General features: G+C 54.1%; 1 protein-coding gene across 4 annotated transcripts in view; it reads left to right on the top strand.

Annotated features, from left to right (window-relative positions):
• The window catches only part of MDGA1 (MAM domain containing glycosylphosphatidylinositol anchor 1), a 56608-nt gene extending 52690 nt beyond the window's left edge, over nucleotides 1-3918 (top strand). For all 4 annotated transcript variants that reach the window (XM_086706741.1, XM_086706742.1, XM_086706744.1 and 1 more), the window contains exons 15-17: nucleotides 2372-2502; nucleotides 2711-2819; nucleotides 3563-3918. In XM_086706741.1, coding sequence (XP_086562867.1) covers nucleotides 2372-2502; nucleotides 2711-2819; nucleotides 3563-3654 — 332 coding nt within the window. In that variant the 3' untranslated portion in view covers nucleotides 3655-3918. The remainder of the gene's footprint in view (nucleotides 1-2371; nucleotides 2503-2710; nucleotides 2820-3562) is intronic.
• The last annotated feature ends 10517 nt before the right edge of the window (nucleotides 3919-14435 follow it).

The raw sequence follows: 14435 nt of genomic DNA, 5'->3' as shown, positions 1-14435 counted from the left end.
GTCCCTGAAAGCCCCAACTGAAATACCTCTTTATTCCTTTCCCTGCATTATTATCTTTATCGTGCCCATCACCAATAGAATGTAAGCTCCAGGAAGGCAGGGGTCTTTGTCTTATTCACTGATGTATCTCTAGTGTCTAGAACAGCCCTTGGCACATAGTGGTGCTTCATTAGTTGAATGAATGAATGAGAGGGAGGTCTGAGATTCATGAACCCAAAGTAACTTCTAACCATGAGGCTCTATGAAAGTCCTTTTTCAGTTGTGAGTATAGTCATGAAAGGTTCTTCAGTCAGCATTTAATTATTGAGAACCAATACCAGTTTGATGCAGACTTTCCCTCAAAGAGTCAAATGAGGAGGAGATGTTAATCCCAATAACTATCACACCACAGAGCAGAGAGTGGTCTGGGCCTGGAGGGCTGCAGTTGAAGGACCCAGGGTTCACAGGACGCATAGAGGGCTCCCAACTCAAGCCTAGGAAGACTTCTTGGAAGAGAGGACATTGCAAGAAGGATTTGGCCAGGGGAATGTGGTAGGGGAGGGAGTCTCAGGCAGCTGGAAAAGCCTGAGCAAAAGCCCAGAGGCTGGAAAGCTGGGGTATGTCTAGGCTCCAGCATGTAGTCCGCTTTGGCTTTGCAGGAGGCAAGGAAGATAGGAAAGAATGAAGTGAGCAGGCCCACCATTAAGGGAGGCTGAAGGTCTTGGGCCCTGGCTGATCCCTGTGAAAGGCGGTCCGGAAGCCCCCCGAGCAGGGGAGATGCTGGAGATGATGGGGTGCTCGGGGGAGAGGACAGAAACCCAATTTTTGTTTAAGTAGTAAAAAGGAGGGGTTCCCCCATTAGTGTCCTGGGGGCAGGGTGGTGGAGGAAGAAGAAAAGGTGGAGACTGAGGGGGATAGGAACAGGGGGAAGAGCTCCAGGACAGGGAAGAGAGAAAGGCCCCTTTGGAGCTGGTGAGGAGCCTGAAAAGTATTGGGGCTTGCCTCCTGGCCCCCTGGAAGCTTGCTGCAGCCCTGTCGTGGCCCCATCTGCCGGTGAGGGTCCCCACCCAGGCCTAGCTCTGCTGCTTGGGAGGGGGTGTTTCTTGCTGTCCAGTTCCCTCCTCTCCCTTCCTCTGCTACCCCACCTGGCAGCTCTGGGCACCAGCTGTCCCCAGACCTTGTGTCTCGCTGGCTCTCCTCAGTCTAAGCCAACTCCTTTCATCTCAGGCAGGTAACATTTGGTGGCTCTCTCCCACCGGGGGTCTGTCTATCTGGTGTCACAGATGGTGTGCCTTTGTCTGTGGGCAGCGCCATGGAAATGCCAGCCACCGGGCACTGTCTAAGATTGATTCCCCTTCCCTCTGAGCCAGGTCTTTCACATCACTGGGGGCTTGAGGTGGGCCGGAAGAGCCAGGAAGGGGCATGACATCGCCTGGGTGCTCTTAGCCAAGCCATGATTCCCTCCTTCTTTTCCGGGGCCCCCAGCACCTCCAGAATTCCAGGCCTCTGTGGCTGTGGGCAATGGGCCTCAGCACCCTCCGTCTAATGCCCTCAAAATTTTACTTTCACTGTGCTTACCATGGCTGTGTAGCACAAATACTAACATCTCTCTTTAAAGCAACTCACTCCTCTTGTCTTAGCTTTGTCCTAAGCATCAGTATTAGAGAAACTGTGAGTTGGAAGGACTGGCTTTATTCATTTCTTGAAAACTTAAAAATTTTAAAGTCCATCCCCATGCCTCCAGAAATCATCCCATGTATCATGCCCTGCCAGGGGTATGCACTGTGTGCTTTGGGAATCCTGCTTTGTGCTCAGTCATAGGCCCTGCCGCCCTGGGATAACTCCACTGTTGAGAGGAGGAAGGTGTGTGTGTGTGTGTGTGTGTGTGTGTATGCCGGGGTGGGGGGAGGATTGGTTGACTAGAAAGGAAGGGGAGGGGGCACCTGGGTGGCTCAGTTGGTTAAGTCCAACTGACTTTTGGCTCAGGTCATGATCTCACAGTTCATGGGTTCAAGCCCCGCGTTGGGCTCTGTGGTGACAGCTCAGAGCTGGCCTGGAGCCTGCTTCGGATTCTGTGTCTCCCTCTCTCTCTGCTCCTCCCCTGCTCACGCTCTGTCTCTCTCTCTCTAAAAAATAAATATACATTAAAAAAAAAAAAAAAAGAAAGGAAGGGAAGAAATGAATGAAAATTTGCAAGTTGTCCCAATGAATTGAAGCCGTGCTGCTGTCTTCTCTTTCCTGTGTGGAGGTCCCTCCCCCGGGAAAGTGGGACAGTGAACCAGTCTGGGATGGTGCTGTGGGCAGTGGCAGAGAGGCGGGTTTGGGGAATGTGGAAGGATAGGGGTGTCCTTGTCCAGACCTCACTGCCCCCTCCTCTTCATACCCACCACAGGCTCCCTCAACCTCCTGGTGCGGTCCCGGAACAAAGGGGCCCTGGACACGCACGCCTGGTCCCTCAGTGGCAATAAGGGCAACGTGTGGCAGCAAGCCCATGTGCCCATCAACCCCAGTGGGCCCTTCCAGGTGAGTCACCGGGTGTGGGGGCCCCCGAGGTTCTCCCAGCCCTTGGGCCATTGCTCTGACCAGGGAGCACTTAGGAGGACTTCATGCTCTTTCTGGGGAGCTGGGGAGAAACTCAGGCAGGGTAGGGGGGGCTTTCAAGTGGACTGAAGGGATTGGGGGCTCTGCATGGCAGAACACCCCTAATCCCTGCTCTCTGACCCCGCCCCAGATTATTTTTGAGGGTGTTCGAGGCTCTGGCTACCTGGGGGATATTGCCATAGATGACGTCACGCTGAAGAAGGGAGAATGTCCCCGGAAGCAGATGGATCCCAACAAAGGTGCCAGATGGGAAGGGGTAGGGGGAGCCGAATCTATGGGGAGCTGGGTAGGTAGGCACCTGTCCGTATCAGGAGAAGGTGCTGGTGTCTGAATGGTGGTTCAGAGTGACTAGGTGGTGGGATGCGTGCGTCAGTGACTATGTGAGCAGGTGTTGGTGTGTTTGGTACCCACCTTGGGCTCCACGTTGGCTCAGGTTATGGGGCATATGTAGGGCAAGGAGAAGACTAACCTCTGCCCTCCTGTGAACTTACTGAATTATTTACAGTACCCGAGTGCCTCCTGTGTCTGCGTCCAGGTATGTGTGGGTGCAGATGTGAACATGTGCCCCACCCCCCAGGGCCAGGTGTTTGCAGTTATAACAGCTGGAATTTGCTGAGTGATGACCATGTACCAGGCAAAGTACAAAGCCCTACATGTATCTGATCTCATTTAACCCTGATGACAGCCCTCTGGGGTAGCACTTACTATTAGACTCATTTTACAGATGGGGAAACTGAGGCCCACTGAGGCCAGCGAATTGCTCCGTGTCTTAGTGAGCTGCAGAGCCAGGATTTGGACCCTCTCAGGCTCAAAGTTAACCCCCACCCCACGCCACCAGACGTCTGTGCTTACAAGTATGTCTGTGCACAGTGAGGGCAGTGTCTCACTTTAGGTCCCCCAGAGAGAGGGGGAAGCCTGCTAGTCCCTGACATGCTGAGCTGATCAGAGCCCTGGCCTGTCTCCCTTTTCTCTCCTGTCACAGTGGTGGTGATGCCAGGCAGTGGAGCCCCCCGCCAGCCCCACCCACAGCTCTGGGGGCCCATGGTCATCTTCCTCTTGGCGTTGCAGAGATGATGAGAGCTGCGTGGCCCCCCCCACCCGGCCCCCGGCACACCAAAGTGTCCGCATCGTACCAAAGACTGACCCCCGCCAGCCGGGGTGCCCAGGGGCAGGGCCGGCCCGCCAGGGAGGGGGCCTGCATTGGCTGCGAGGATGAGCAGAGAACAAGGACAGAGGCCCGGCGCTGAGGCCCCGGAGACAGTCGTTTGACACACGCACACACTCACACACTCACACTCACACACACAGAGATATATTAAAGCACAAGTTTCTATCCGACCTGCCAGCACCTTCTTTTCTGCGGAGACAAGGGACTCGCCCGAATGGCGTCCACCACCCCAGAGACCTCGGCGCCACATAGGCCTTGTCCAACTGCACCTGTGGCGTGTTTCTGACCTTCCCACATTCCTAACTCAAGGCTGAGCCCCGGCCCAGTGGCTTTACCAGACGGGAGCCAGCAGAGGAGCAGACTCAGGAGCCCCACCCTTGGCTGGACTCTGGGACTCCCTGGGATGGGGGAGGCCTGGGTCAAAGGAGGCCAGGGGGTACTTTGTGAGCTCCGTGAATGTCCCCGTGCAGGTGATGGCGAGGGAGGTCAGGCACCTGTTGCACGCACCTCTGTTTACAGGGCGAGAGCTGGAAGGTGGAGATCCCAGGTCACCCTGATCCCTTGACCTGTTCCTTGGACGTCATATCTCACCTCGATGTACCCTTTTGAAGGGACCCAGCACAGGGTCCTGGGCCTGGGCAGTCTGAAGACTGACACCTTCCCTTCTACCCCATCCAACCCCCACCCCACCCTACGAGGAGCTGGATTCCTGAGAGCACAGTCCCCACCCTAGTCAGCTGGCCTGAATTCAGCACCCACCTGCGTCTCCGAGGAGCCAGGAGGGGTGGAGGCCGGCTGTTTTCTGGGGTGAGGCTTGACTTTGAGAGGGGCAGAGGAGAAAGCCTGCTTTTGTGAGTTTGTGCCCCCATGGCATTTGGGAATAGAGTGGAAACTTCATTTCTTATACACTTGGCATGAAGGAGTGCCCTGGATAGGAGGGTATACATAGAGGGGGTGCCCCTGCAAAGCACTGTCTAGTTGGCTGCTCCCTTCCCTGCCCAGGGTCAGTGAAGGGGGGCGGGCGGTGTGGTGGTTTGTAGAGCAGCAGCAGAGGGTGGGGCAGTTGCTGGCCTCCATGTTGCCTGGGAGCCGAGCTCATGCCCTGATCCATGAAAGGGCTCCCTGTCCTTGGGTTCTGGGATGGGAACCTAGATGGGCAGGGTGGAATCTAGACCTGTCCTTCTCAACATCACCCGTGAGACCCCAACCAGCCGTCTATGGGGGAGATGAGGACCAGCTCTTTCCAGGGTGAGCCTTCACGCTTGCGTACGTGTGGCTGTGTGTGTGCGCACATGTGTGCACGTGCGTGGGCCGATCTGTGTCTGTGTAGCACTGTGGGGACGTCTCTGGGCAGCAGTGTGTGCAAATATGAGTCCGCATGTGCAATTACACATATCTGTCTGTGAGGCCAGGTCTAAACCCTGTCTCAGTGAGTGCCTGTGGATGTCGGCATGCACGTCAGCCTTCAGGGGGACACGAGTGTTTGTAGGGGGCTGGTGGAATATACCACTTCCGGCCCTAGTCTGTAGTCTCAAGCTGCCTGCCACCGCCTGAATTTCTACCTTTCATCCCCTCTAGATGACAAAGAGTTTACAGATGACCCTATTGAAATGCAAGCACCTTTGGTGGGGGTTGTCACAGGGATTCACCTGGAGCATTCTGCAGGGACAGTTGCCCAGAAGGGGCAGCACCGCAATGCCAAGAGGCAGGCAGGGGACCAGGGGACAGGCCTGTGTGATCATCATCACCCACAGCTGGCAGGGGGCTGGGCCAGGCCTGGAGCAGGGCCTTCTGACGCCTGACCAGCCCGGCTGCCTTCTTGGCCCAGCCGAGGCCTCGGTCCGAAACGAGTGGCTCCAGGTTCCCAGAACACACTTCCATCGCGCTGGCTGGGTATTGTTCCTTAATTGTCCCATCTGTGCAGGGTCTGCTGCCCCGACTAGACTGTGAGCTCCTCCTCTGAGCCTTCCAACCTTCTCCCCCACCCCCGCTCCCAACCTCAACGCCCAGCACAAGTAAGTGGGCCTGTTATGGAAACCACAGCAGGCTTTGCCCAGCGGGAAGGATGATATTAATCGGTGGTTCCCAGCCCTGGCTGCAGAAGAGAACCACCCGAGGGTCTTTTAGAGAGCTATGATGCTTGGGTCCTACCCCAGAGGTTCTGATTTGATTGGGCTGGTGTTCAGCCTGGCATCAGAAATGTTTAAAAGCTCCCCAGAAGAACCCAGGAGTGGGAACCAGTGGCCTATCACCTGCCAAGTGCTTCCTTTGTGCCCTTGCTGGGGTGGGTATGGAGAGCCAGGGATGAAAAGCACCAGGTACTTCCTCCTTGGGACACTGAGGTCCTGGGTCCTCACGTGTGGATGGGTGAGGCTGGTGTGTGTGAGTGTGTGTGTGTGTGTGTGTGCATGCAGGCAGGTCTGCAGGGAGTGTGGGTGTCACTGTGTATTAGCATTAACAGTGTGTGATGAGAGCACTTAGAGTGTGCCAGTCAGTGGGTGTGGGGGGAGGGCGGGGGGAAGATGGGGTCTGCAAAGAAGGAGTGTCTTTGTGCATCTGTGTGTGCCTGTGATTCAGCACCTCTGTATCAGTGTCACTTGTGCTGTGTGTGTCTTTGAGTGCCTGTGGGTGTCAGCACCGTTGTGCTGGTAGGTGGCCCATCAAGACCCCCAGCCCAGGGGAGACCAGGCTGGCAGGATCCAGTGCATCTCCCCCTGGGGCAGTCTCGCCCTCTGGGTCAGGGTGGCTGAGGCATTTTGTGGCCTTAAAACAGGGAGTCCAGGGTCAGCCCTCATGGTGTTGGGGTTTGTTCAGCCCTGTTGCCCCTGATTTGATGTTTTGGGGAGACCCCTAGGGCCCGGTGCTGTACAGTTAGGAGAGGGGAAGTCTCAGCTAAGCCTGCGGACCACACGCCCATCTCCTGGAATGCCCCTCCCACCTTGCCTTCTCCGGGATATTCTGCCACCTCTTTCCCTTTCATTCTTTCTCCCTGTGCTCGCTGGCTCAGGCTCTCATGGCCAGGGTGGGCCTCAGAGGTCTGAGCCCCTCACCTTGTAAATGGATAGGAGCAGGGGTGGGGGGGCTGGCCCAAGGTCACATGGCTAGTTGGGGTGGAGCCAGCCTTGGAAGCTGTGCTCTACAGCCCCGAGGGTGTCACACTGCTGGCCACTGCCTCCTGCTGGCAGCCAGACTGCTCTGTCTCTGGGTGCTGGTACAGATGTGACTGGGCACCTGCTCTAGGAAAGGTGCTCCCTCCCTGCCCCAAATTCTGGCCTCTCATCCCAGGCCACCGCCCCTCCCACCCCAGATCAGGCCTGGGTGCCCTGTGAAAGCTGCATCCCTCTGCCCACCCAGGCTTTAGCTACTGCCCAGGTTCCCAGACAGAAGGGACTGTTTCCCCTCCCTGCCCTCTGTCTTCACATGAGCCTGGGCTCCGAATGAAGGTCAGTGTGTCCTTGTGTCCTCACCCTGTGGACTTAACCCTAAGGACCAGGAGGGCAGGGGTGAGAGTGTACAAATTCTTGTATTTTCTTCTCCCTGGATTCGAGGGGGTTGGGGGGGGGGGTTCCAAGGTCTGTCCCAAGGAATGGGGTGAATGAGCCTGCACTGGGGAGTCCCTGTGGGGCCCCTGGTTGAGGTTCTGGGCTCTGGGGAGCCTTCCTCATTTCCACAGGCAAGATAGCACGCCCCTTTCTGTTGAGTCAGTGCTATGTGTGAGGCTGTGTGTCTGTGAGAGTGAGGGTGGGGGGTGTGCATATGAATGTGTGTGAGGGAATGTGTGTGTGAGGCGTGTGAATAGGTGTGAGGGTATGTGCTGGAGTAGAAGGACCACTCTTTCCTAGAGATCCCTGGACCCTTAGAGCTGGAAAGGACCTCAGAGACCATTTAATCCAGTGCCCACACTGTACAGGTGAGAAAGCTGAGGTCAGAGAGATGGCACTTGTCCACCATCACCCCTCCCTCATGTCACCTGCATTCGTTTCCCAGGGGCTCCGCTAGACGTGCCCGCCCTCCTGGCACCTCCCCACCCCCCACCACCGCACCCATAATCACAATCTCAGCTTGACTCTGCAGGGCCCTCTGCCCCTGTGGCCTCCAAGCACCCTTCCTGCCCCAGGTGGCCAGTTCACCAAGGCCTTTATCCCCAACCCAGAAGGGGCAGGGGAAGGAGGGGACTGCTCCAGCCTTGAGGCCTCATAGACTTAAGAGAAAAGCCAACCCCTCCATGCCCAGGCTCACCCCACCACCAAGGTAAAAGCACAACAGGAGACCCTCATTATTGGGTGAAAGGTATTGGGGTCGTTGTAGTCACACGACCCCGTCCTCACCCCTTTGCCTTGCTCTCTGTCTCCACCCCAGCCTCTGTCCCCCCCTTTGTTCCTCTTTCACCCCCAAGCCCCCCGAAATGTAACCTCTAGTTGCGGACGCGGATGTTTCAATAAATAAAGCTGCAGTGTTCTAGTGCTTCGGGTCCGGCTGTGTGTGGGGCGGCAGGTGGGCCGGGAGGGGGCGCTAGTGAGCAGCTGGGGTTCTTTTCAGGTCAGGGGGAAGAGCCTTTCTCCTTGCCACCTGCCGTTATGGGTCCTCCTCTGCCTCCCCGACAGTGGGAACCTACGTTCCGGTCTCCAGCCCAATGAATTCAGTGTCCTCATTCATTTATTCCTTCAAGAAACACTGGCCAAATACCACCTTCGTGGAAGCTTCTGCTAAGTGGGGGAGATGGACACTAATCTAATCATTACACCAGGAAGCACATCATTATCAATACAACTAAGGCTGTGAAAGAAAGTAAGAGCATGTTCTTATTTGGGTTGGAAATTCAGGGATGACTTCTCTAAAGAAGAGGCATTTAGGAGACACCCAACGAATGATTGGGGTTGGCCTACCAGGGCAGAGCGGGTCTTCCAAGCAGAGGGAACACAGCATGTGCAGGCCTAGAGGGCTGAAAACCATAGAAGGCTCAAGGAAGGGGGAGGAGGATGAAGAAGGAGGAATAAAGTTGGTCAACCACCGTATGAACTTGGCTTTTTGCTTCTCGGCACCCCGGCCTACTGTCCCTCCTCTGCTCCCCTACCCGATCCCCTCACAATCCTCCCCTCACAATCTCTGGGTTCCTTCCTGGCTCCATCATCCCCACTATGCACTCCAATTGGGGCTGCCTCCATCATTCACCACCAATGAGCTGCCCACTTGCCCCTGAATCATTTTGTACCAACCTTGTCCTTTTTCCCAGACCCTCCTAGAATCCTAGAATTTCAGAGCTGAGAGGTCCTTAAAGGTCACTTAATTTCAACCATCTATCACTGTTTTCCTTAGGAGAAATAGCTTGCCTACATCACAGGGGCAGGAAGTAACGAGGAAAATTCACTCTCCTGTGCACATTTGTGCAGTGACTCCAAATCAAGGGCACGGGTGTCATGATACAAACTACAGCAAGATCAAGCAAATGACAGGAAGAGTCTCACATTACTTGGTTACAATGACTCAGGTAAATAGAGCAAATAGTTTCACTTCCATGCTCCAGATGGGGAAAGTGAGGCTCAGAAAGGTGACAAGGCTAGGGGTTCCCTATCCCAGCTTTATCAGATCATATCTGGGATTACTTTTTGTTGCCATACTTGGGATTTTTCTTCTAAGAGCCGAGGACCCACCACTTGGTCAGGTTGGCTCATTGTGTACAAGCAAGAGAGAGACCCACTGTAGCTCACTCAAGTACAAGAGCATTATTGTAAGGACATACATAGTGAAGGGGACAGCCACTCTCAGAAATCCAAACACGAGAGGTGTGAGAGGGATGGGATTCTTGAACCAGATGGCATTCTGGATTCAAGGATGATCTAGGAGTTTATGACCCTTCACCTGTAACAATGGCCACAGATCCTTATCCTACCTACAGAGGGGAAGTCTAATTCCCTTCTTCTTGAATCTGTATTAGTCTTAGTGGCTTCTTTGGCCAGTAGAATATGACATTGTGAGATGAAGATGTCTTGAAGCTTCAGCCAAGACCCCTTAGGACATTCTCTCTGGGAGCACTGAACTACCACATAGGATGTCCAACTCCCCTGAGACCAACATGCTGGGGAGACCACATGAAGGGCTCCAGTTGACTGTCCCAGTAGAGCTCAGGCTTCCAGCCATCCCCCTGTCCCCTCAAAGCACTAGCTATGGGAGTAGAGCTGCCTTGGACCATTCAGAACGGACCTTCCACTAGCTGAATACCTTTGCCAACGCCACAAGAAACAGAAGACTCATCGAGCCAAGCTTTGCCCAAATTCCTGACTCACAAAATCAAGGGATATAAATAAAATAATTATTATTTAAAGCCCCTGAGGTTGGGGGTAGTTTGCTACAACAGCAATAGATAAGCACCCTGGAGTGATTCAGCCACTTTCCTTTCTTCACTTTCCGCTTGGCCCACATGGTTCCTCTCCTGACTTTCCTACATTAGCCTCTCCAGCTCCAACTGTCCTTCACAACTTTCCAATGGCAGCTCCCCTTCAGTCCCGATCACTGACTCAGCCTCTCTAGAGAAAGGGCCGGTTGGACTGGCCCACCATTTTGTGCCTAGTCATAAACGCATCATTGGGCAACCAGCTGACTGGCCACCCTGGGGTCAGCCCTGGTCTCATCAGCTGGGTAGGAGGAATCATGCATATAAAACATGACTGCCTATGGCCTGCTGCTTCTAGAAAGGCTGAGACTTGGCCCCCTTCAGAGGAGCAGTGGCTGGCAGGCACCATAAATGTAACTCCTTGGTCCTCCCCTCTGTCATCTCTCCTCTGATGACCATCTGCTCCCAGGGCCACAGTTGTACAGTGTGTAAACTATAAAGTGACCCCATCCAAGGGCAAGTCCTAGTGTAAACTATACAGGTAGGTCAGGCAACTTACAGGAAGAGTGAGTGCCCTGTATTAGACTTATGATAAGGCAGGTATATTTATTTTTGTGTTTAGAGATGGGGAAACTGAGGCTCAGAAAGGTGCTGTGGTTACCCACGCTCATCAACTTAGGAAGGGGGAGAACCTGGAGACAAAGCTAGAGGTTTGACTTTGGGTGCTGCGTCCATTCACATCAACCAGATTCCTTCCTCTTCTTCCTCCCCATTTGGGGTCATTCTGCTTTTCTCACCAGCTCATCCCCAGGGGCTGGGAGAAGCAGGGCCCTTTTCCATGCAGCCCTCCACTTCAGATGGAAATTGTTCCTGGTCCTGACTTTCTATTTCTAGCTGCCTGACCTTTTTGCATATGTCCTTTGTGGAAAGCTACTATAACACCTTTTTAGAAGGAGGTTGGGTATAAATAAATCCAAGAAAAAAGTCGAAACTCTTCTCCTTGAAGTCACCCCAACCCTGAGTGGAAGCATCTCTCCATACTGCTTCCCAAACCCCCTGCTCCTAAATTCATCTTTCCTGAGCATGAGGCCCTGGCAGCACCCAGCATGTCTCCCTGCCCTGAGGTCAGCTTGGCAAGCCCCCCAAATGCAAATCTCACCACTGAATCCATCACCCTGTCTCTTTAGCAGTTTTTGGTCTTTAAAAATGTTTTGAGCCTTCCATTTCCCTCAGGCCCCATGAGACCCAGCCAGAGCTCAGCTGAGTAGACTCAGCACTTTGCAAGGCCTCATTCCATCTACACAGGCTGCCCTAAGTGGAATCCTGCGCTCAGGGTCCCCATCCCCCACCCCCCCCAGAACCACCCACCAATCAACTCTCCTCTGCGAGGCAGCGAGAAGAAGAGTGAAACATGAGTCAGAGAGGCCCAGAGTGCCAAATGTCCCCACAGTGGGTGTCTCGGCTGCCATTTAGAGATGTCCATAATACATTGCTGAGACAGAAGGGCAGATAAGGAAAAAAAAATAGGCCTAGTACTATTTCATTTTTTCATATAAAAATATCTGTGTGTATAAGTGTGTGCATTTTTTTAAGTCCAGAAGAATATTCACCGGATTATCTGTCGTTATCTCAGCGATGACATTTCAGATGCTTCTGACTCACGTTTTTAGATTTTTCTGTATTGCCTGAATATTTTTATATGAACAGGTATTATTTTTAATAACCAGGAAAAAAAAAAAAACTATTTTCTCGAGAAAAGCAAAGCCAGAAGTCATCAAGGACTACAGATTAGAAATAAAGGTCACTTTCTGTTCTTAGCATTATTTTTATAACCATACATCACAGAGATGGGGAAAGGGCTTTGAATTCAGGCCTTGGAATCTTTTCCTGCTGATTGTTCAAATAAAAGTACGCAGACAATTGGGAGGAAGAAGGAGGATGGGGTTGTGTTGACCAGGGTTGGGGGGCGGGGGGTAACAAGCCAAGTCGTGAGGAAGAGAAAGCCCAGGCAGAGCTAACAACAAATGCTAACATTGGAGGTACGCCCGACACCGGTGTGCGTGGGGAGGGGTGCAAGCGTGCACAGGGGCTTGCATTCCCGTGCAGGTTTGTGCATGCCCTCTTTGGGACACCTGTGTCATTGGCAGGCCCTGTGCAGCACTGGTGTCTCCCTCCCTCTCGTGATTTTAATGAGGCCTCACTCCAGCCAAGGTGAGTGTGTGGGCGAACGTGTCACATAGTGGGAAGCGGGAGGGCTGTCTTCGGCAGCCAGGGGAGGGCCTGGACGGAGGGGCAAGATCTGTGGCTGGGTCCTTTGCAGGCTCCTCCGCAATCCTCCCCCACCCCTGCCCCCCATCGGGCAGACAGACCCCCTTGGAAACTCAGACTCTTGATCAGAAGCCTCCAGGCCTCTGCTGATTGTTGCTTCCACTGGTGAGCGGCAGAGAGAAGGGATTAAGGAAGGTGGAAAGTCACAGAGCTGGAGCCCACTGGAAAGAGCACTCTGAGGAGAGACAGGGATGCCTGGGCCCAAATTCCGGCTTGCGACCTGGAATAAGCGGACCCATCTGGCCTCAGTTTCCCTGTGAAATGGGGGGAGGTGTGGGAGGTTTGAACTTGAACATTCTTTCAGGCCTGGGATTTAAAGAAATGAGGGGTTGAGGTATTCCTAAGAGAATATTCCTCAGAGAAAGGGGACCCCCCCCCCACACACACAAAAGAAATGGAAACCTCAGTGACATAGCCCTGTTTCTGTGGGACTGAGCATCTGTCTGGTCTCTGTCCCCCTCCCCAGCACTGAGGCCACCGGGAAAGCTGGTCAATCTGGTCTCTCCACACCTCAGTCCCTCGATTGGGTCCCACCCCCGCCTAGGGGTGGGCAGGTGGCACGAACGAGCCCAGCTCGAGCCCTGGGAGTCCTGGCCAGGCGCCCTGCGGTGGCGGGGCGGTGGGTGTGGGCGCAGAGCCCGACCGCGGTGGCTGAGGGACCGCGACGGAGAAGAAGGGGGCGCCAGGCTCCGCGCCCAGGGGCGGGCAGCCTGCTGAGCGCCAGCAGCGCAGGCCTGGGAGATGAGCGGGACTGCGGGTGGGGGGGGGGGGGGGTTCTGGCTGAGTCCTGAGGCCGAGGGGTCTTGGCAGTGTCGGCTGGGTGTCAGGATCACCAGAGACTGAACCAAAGACAGAGGAGAGACCCACAGTCTGCAGAGAGGATGGCTGTGGGGTCCTGGAAGACTGCAAGCCGGCCTGAATGGTGGGGGGTGGCAGCTACCAGGACAGGCAGGAGGGTCCCGCTCTCCATAGCTCCCAGAGGCATCAGGAAAGTCCTGTTCAATCTGGGCGGTGAAGGGGGGCAGCCCTGTAAATCCAGAAGGTTCCCAGAAGGTCGCTGGCCAGCCCCGGACATCCTCTCCTGGAGTGAAGGTGAAGGACGTTGGGAGGTGGGGTCTCAGAGATGTCGCTTTGCTCCCTTTACCCCGAGTCCAGAGATGGGGACAAGATGAGGTGCTGTGGGGTGCAAAGTGCCCCTTTCCCTCTTTAATGGGAATTTGAGGCCCTTTTCTTTGTCTAAAATTTGAAGAGCAGAGTAGTTTCTAGATGCTATTCCCCTGGGGACTCTGGCAGGAGGGGTGTGCTGCATTCTGGCGACTTCTGGCCTGTGGAATGGTGATGGTGGGGCCAGGGGCGGGGGTCCAAGTCTCTTCTCTCAGTTCAGATCCCCAAGCTCTGGTGGGTAGGCCTGGCTCTGAGGAATCGGCGCAGCCTCTCTTGTTGGCCTGGACTGCCCTCCTGCCCCTGGGGCCTGCTAGGCACAGGGCCACACCTTGTATTCATGAGCAAAACATATATATATATATATATATATATATATATATATATATATATATAGCTATAGCTATAGATAGACATATAGATATATATAGATAGACATGCCGATATATAGTTAGATATAGATATAGACATATGATAGATATATAGATAGATAGATCTAAAGAAAGTGAGAACAGATACGAGATGAAAATGCCAACTGCATCTCGTATCTGTTCTCATTCATTCATCAAATTCATTCATCAAACACGTATAAATACATACTGTGTGGAAAGCACTGCGCCTCGTGCCAAGGCCCCAGATTTCAGGCTGCTCATGGTCTAGTGGGAGAATAACATGAGTCTAGACATTCAAATCCAACAAACTTTTGTGAGCGCCTGCTCTGCCCAGACACGCACCCAAACTGAAAAGCAGAGAGCACCAATGACATTACTTTTGGTGGGCCATGGGTCGGCCCCCCGGGCTCCCTCTTCCCCCAACTTCGTCTGAGCCCAGGCATATAGGAAGGAGGGAGAACAGTGACAATGGCAA

The sequence above is a fragment of the Puma concolor genome, chromosome B2 (assembly GCF_028749965.1).
Source record: "Puma concolor isolate L17-30 chromosome B2, mPumCon1.1.hap2, whole genome shotgun sequence".
Lineage (NCBI taxonomy): Eukaryota > Metazoa > Chordata > Mammalia > Carnivora > Felidae > Puma > Puma concolor.
Note: the sequence above shows the minus strand (reverse complement) of the source record. Positions and strands in the feature narration are given on the sequence as shown.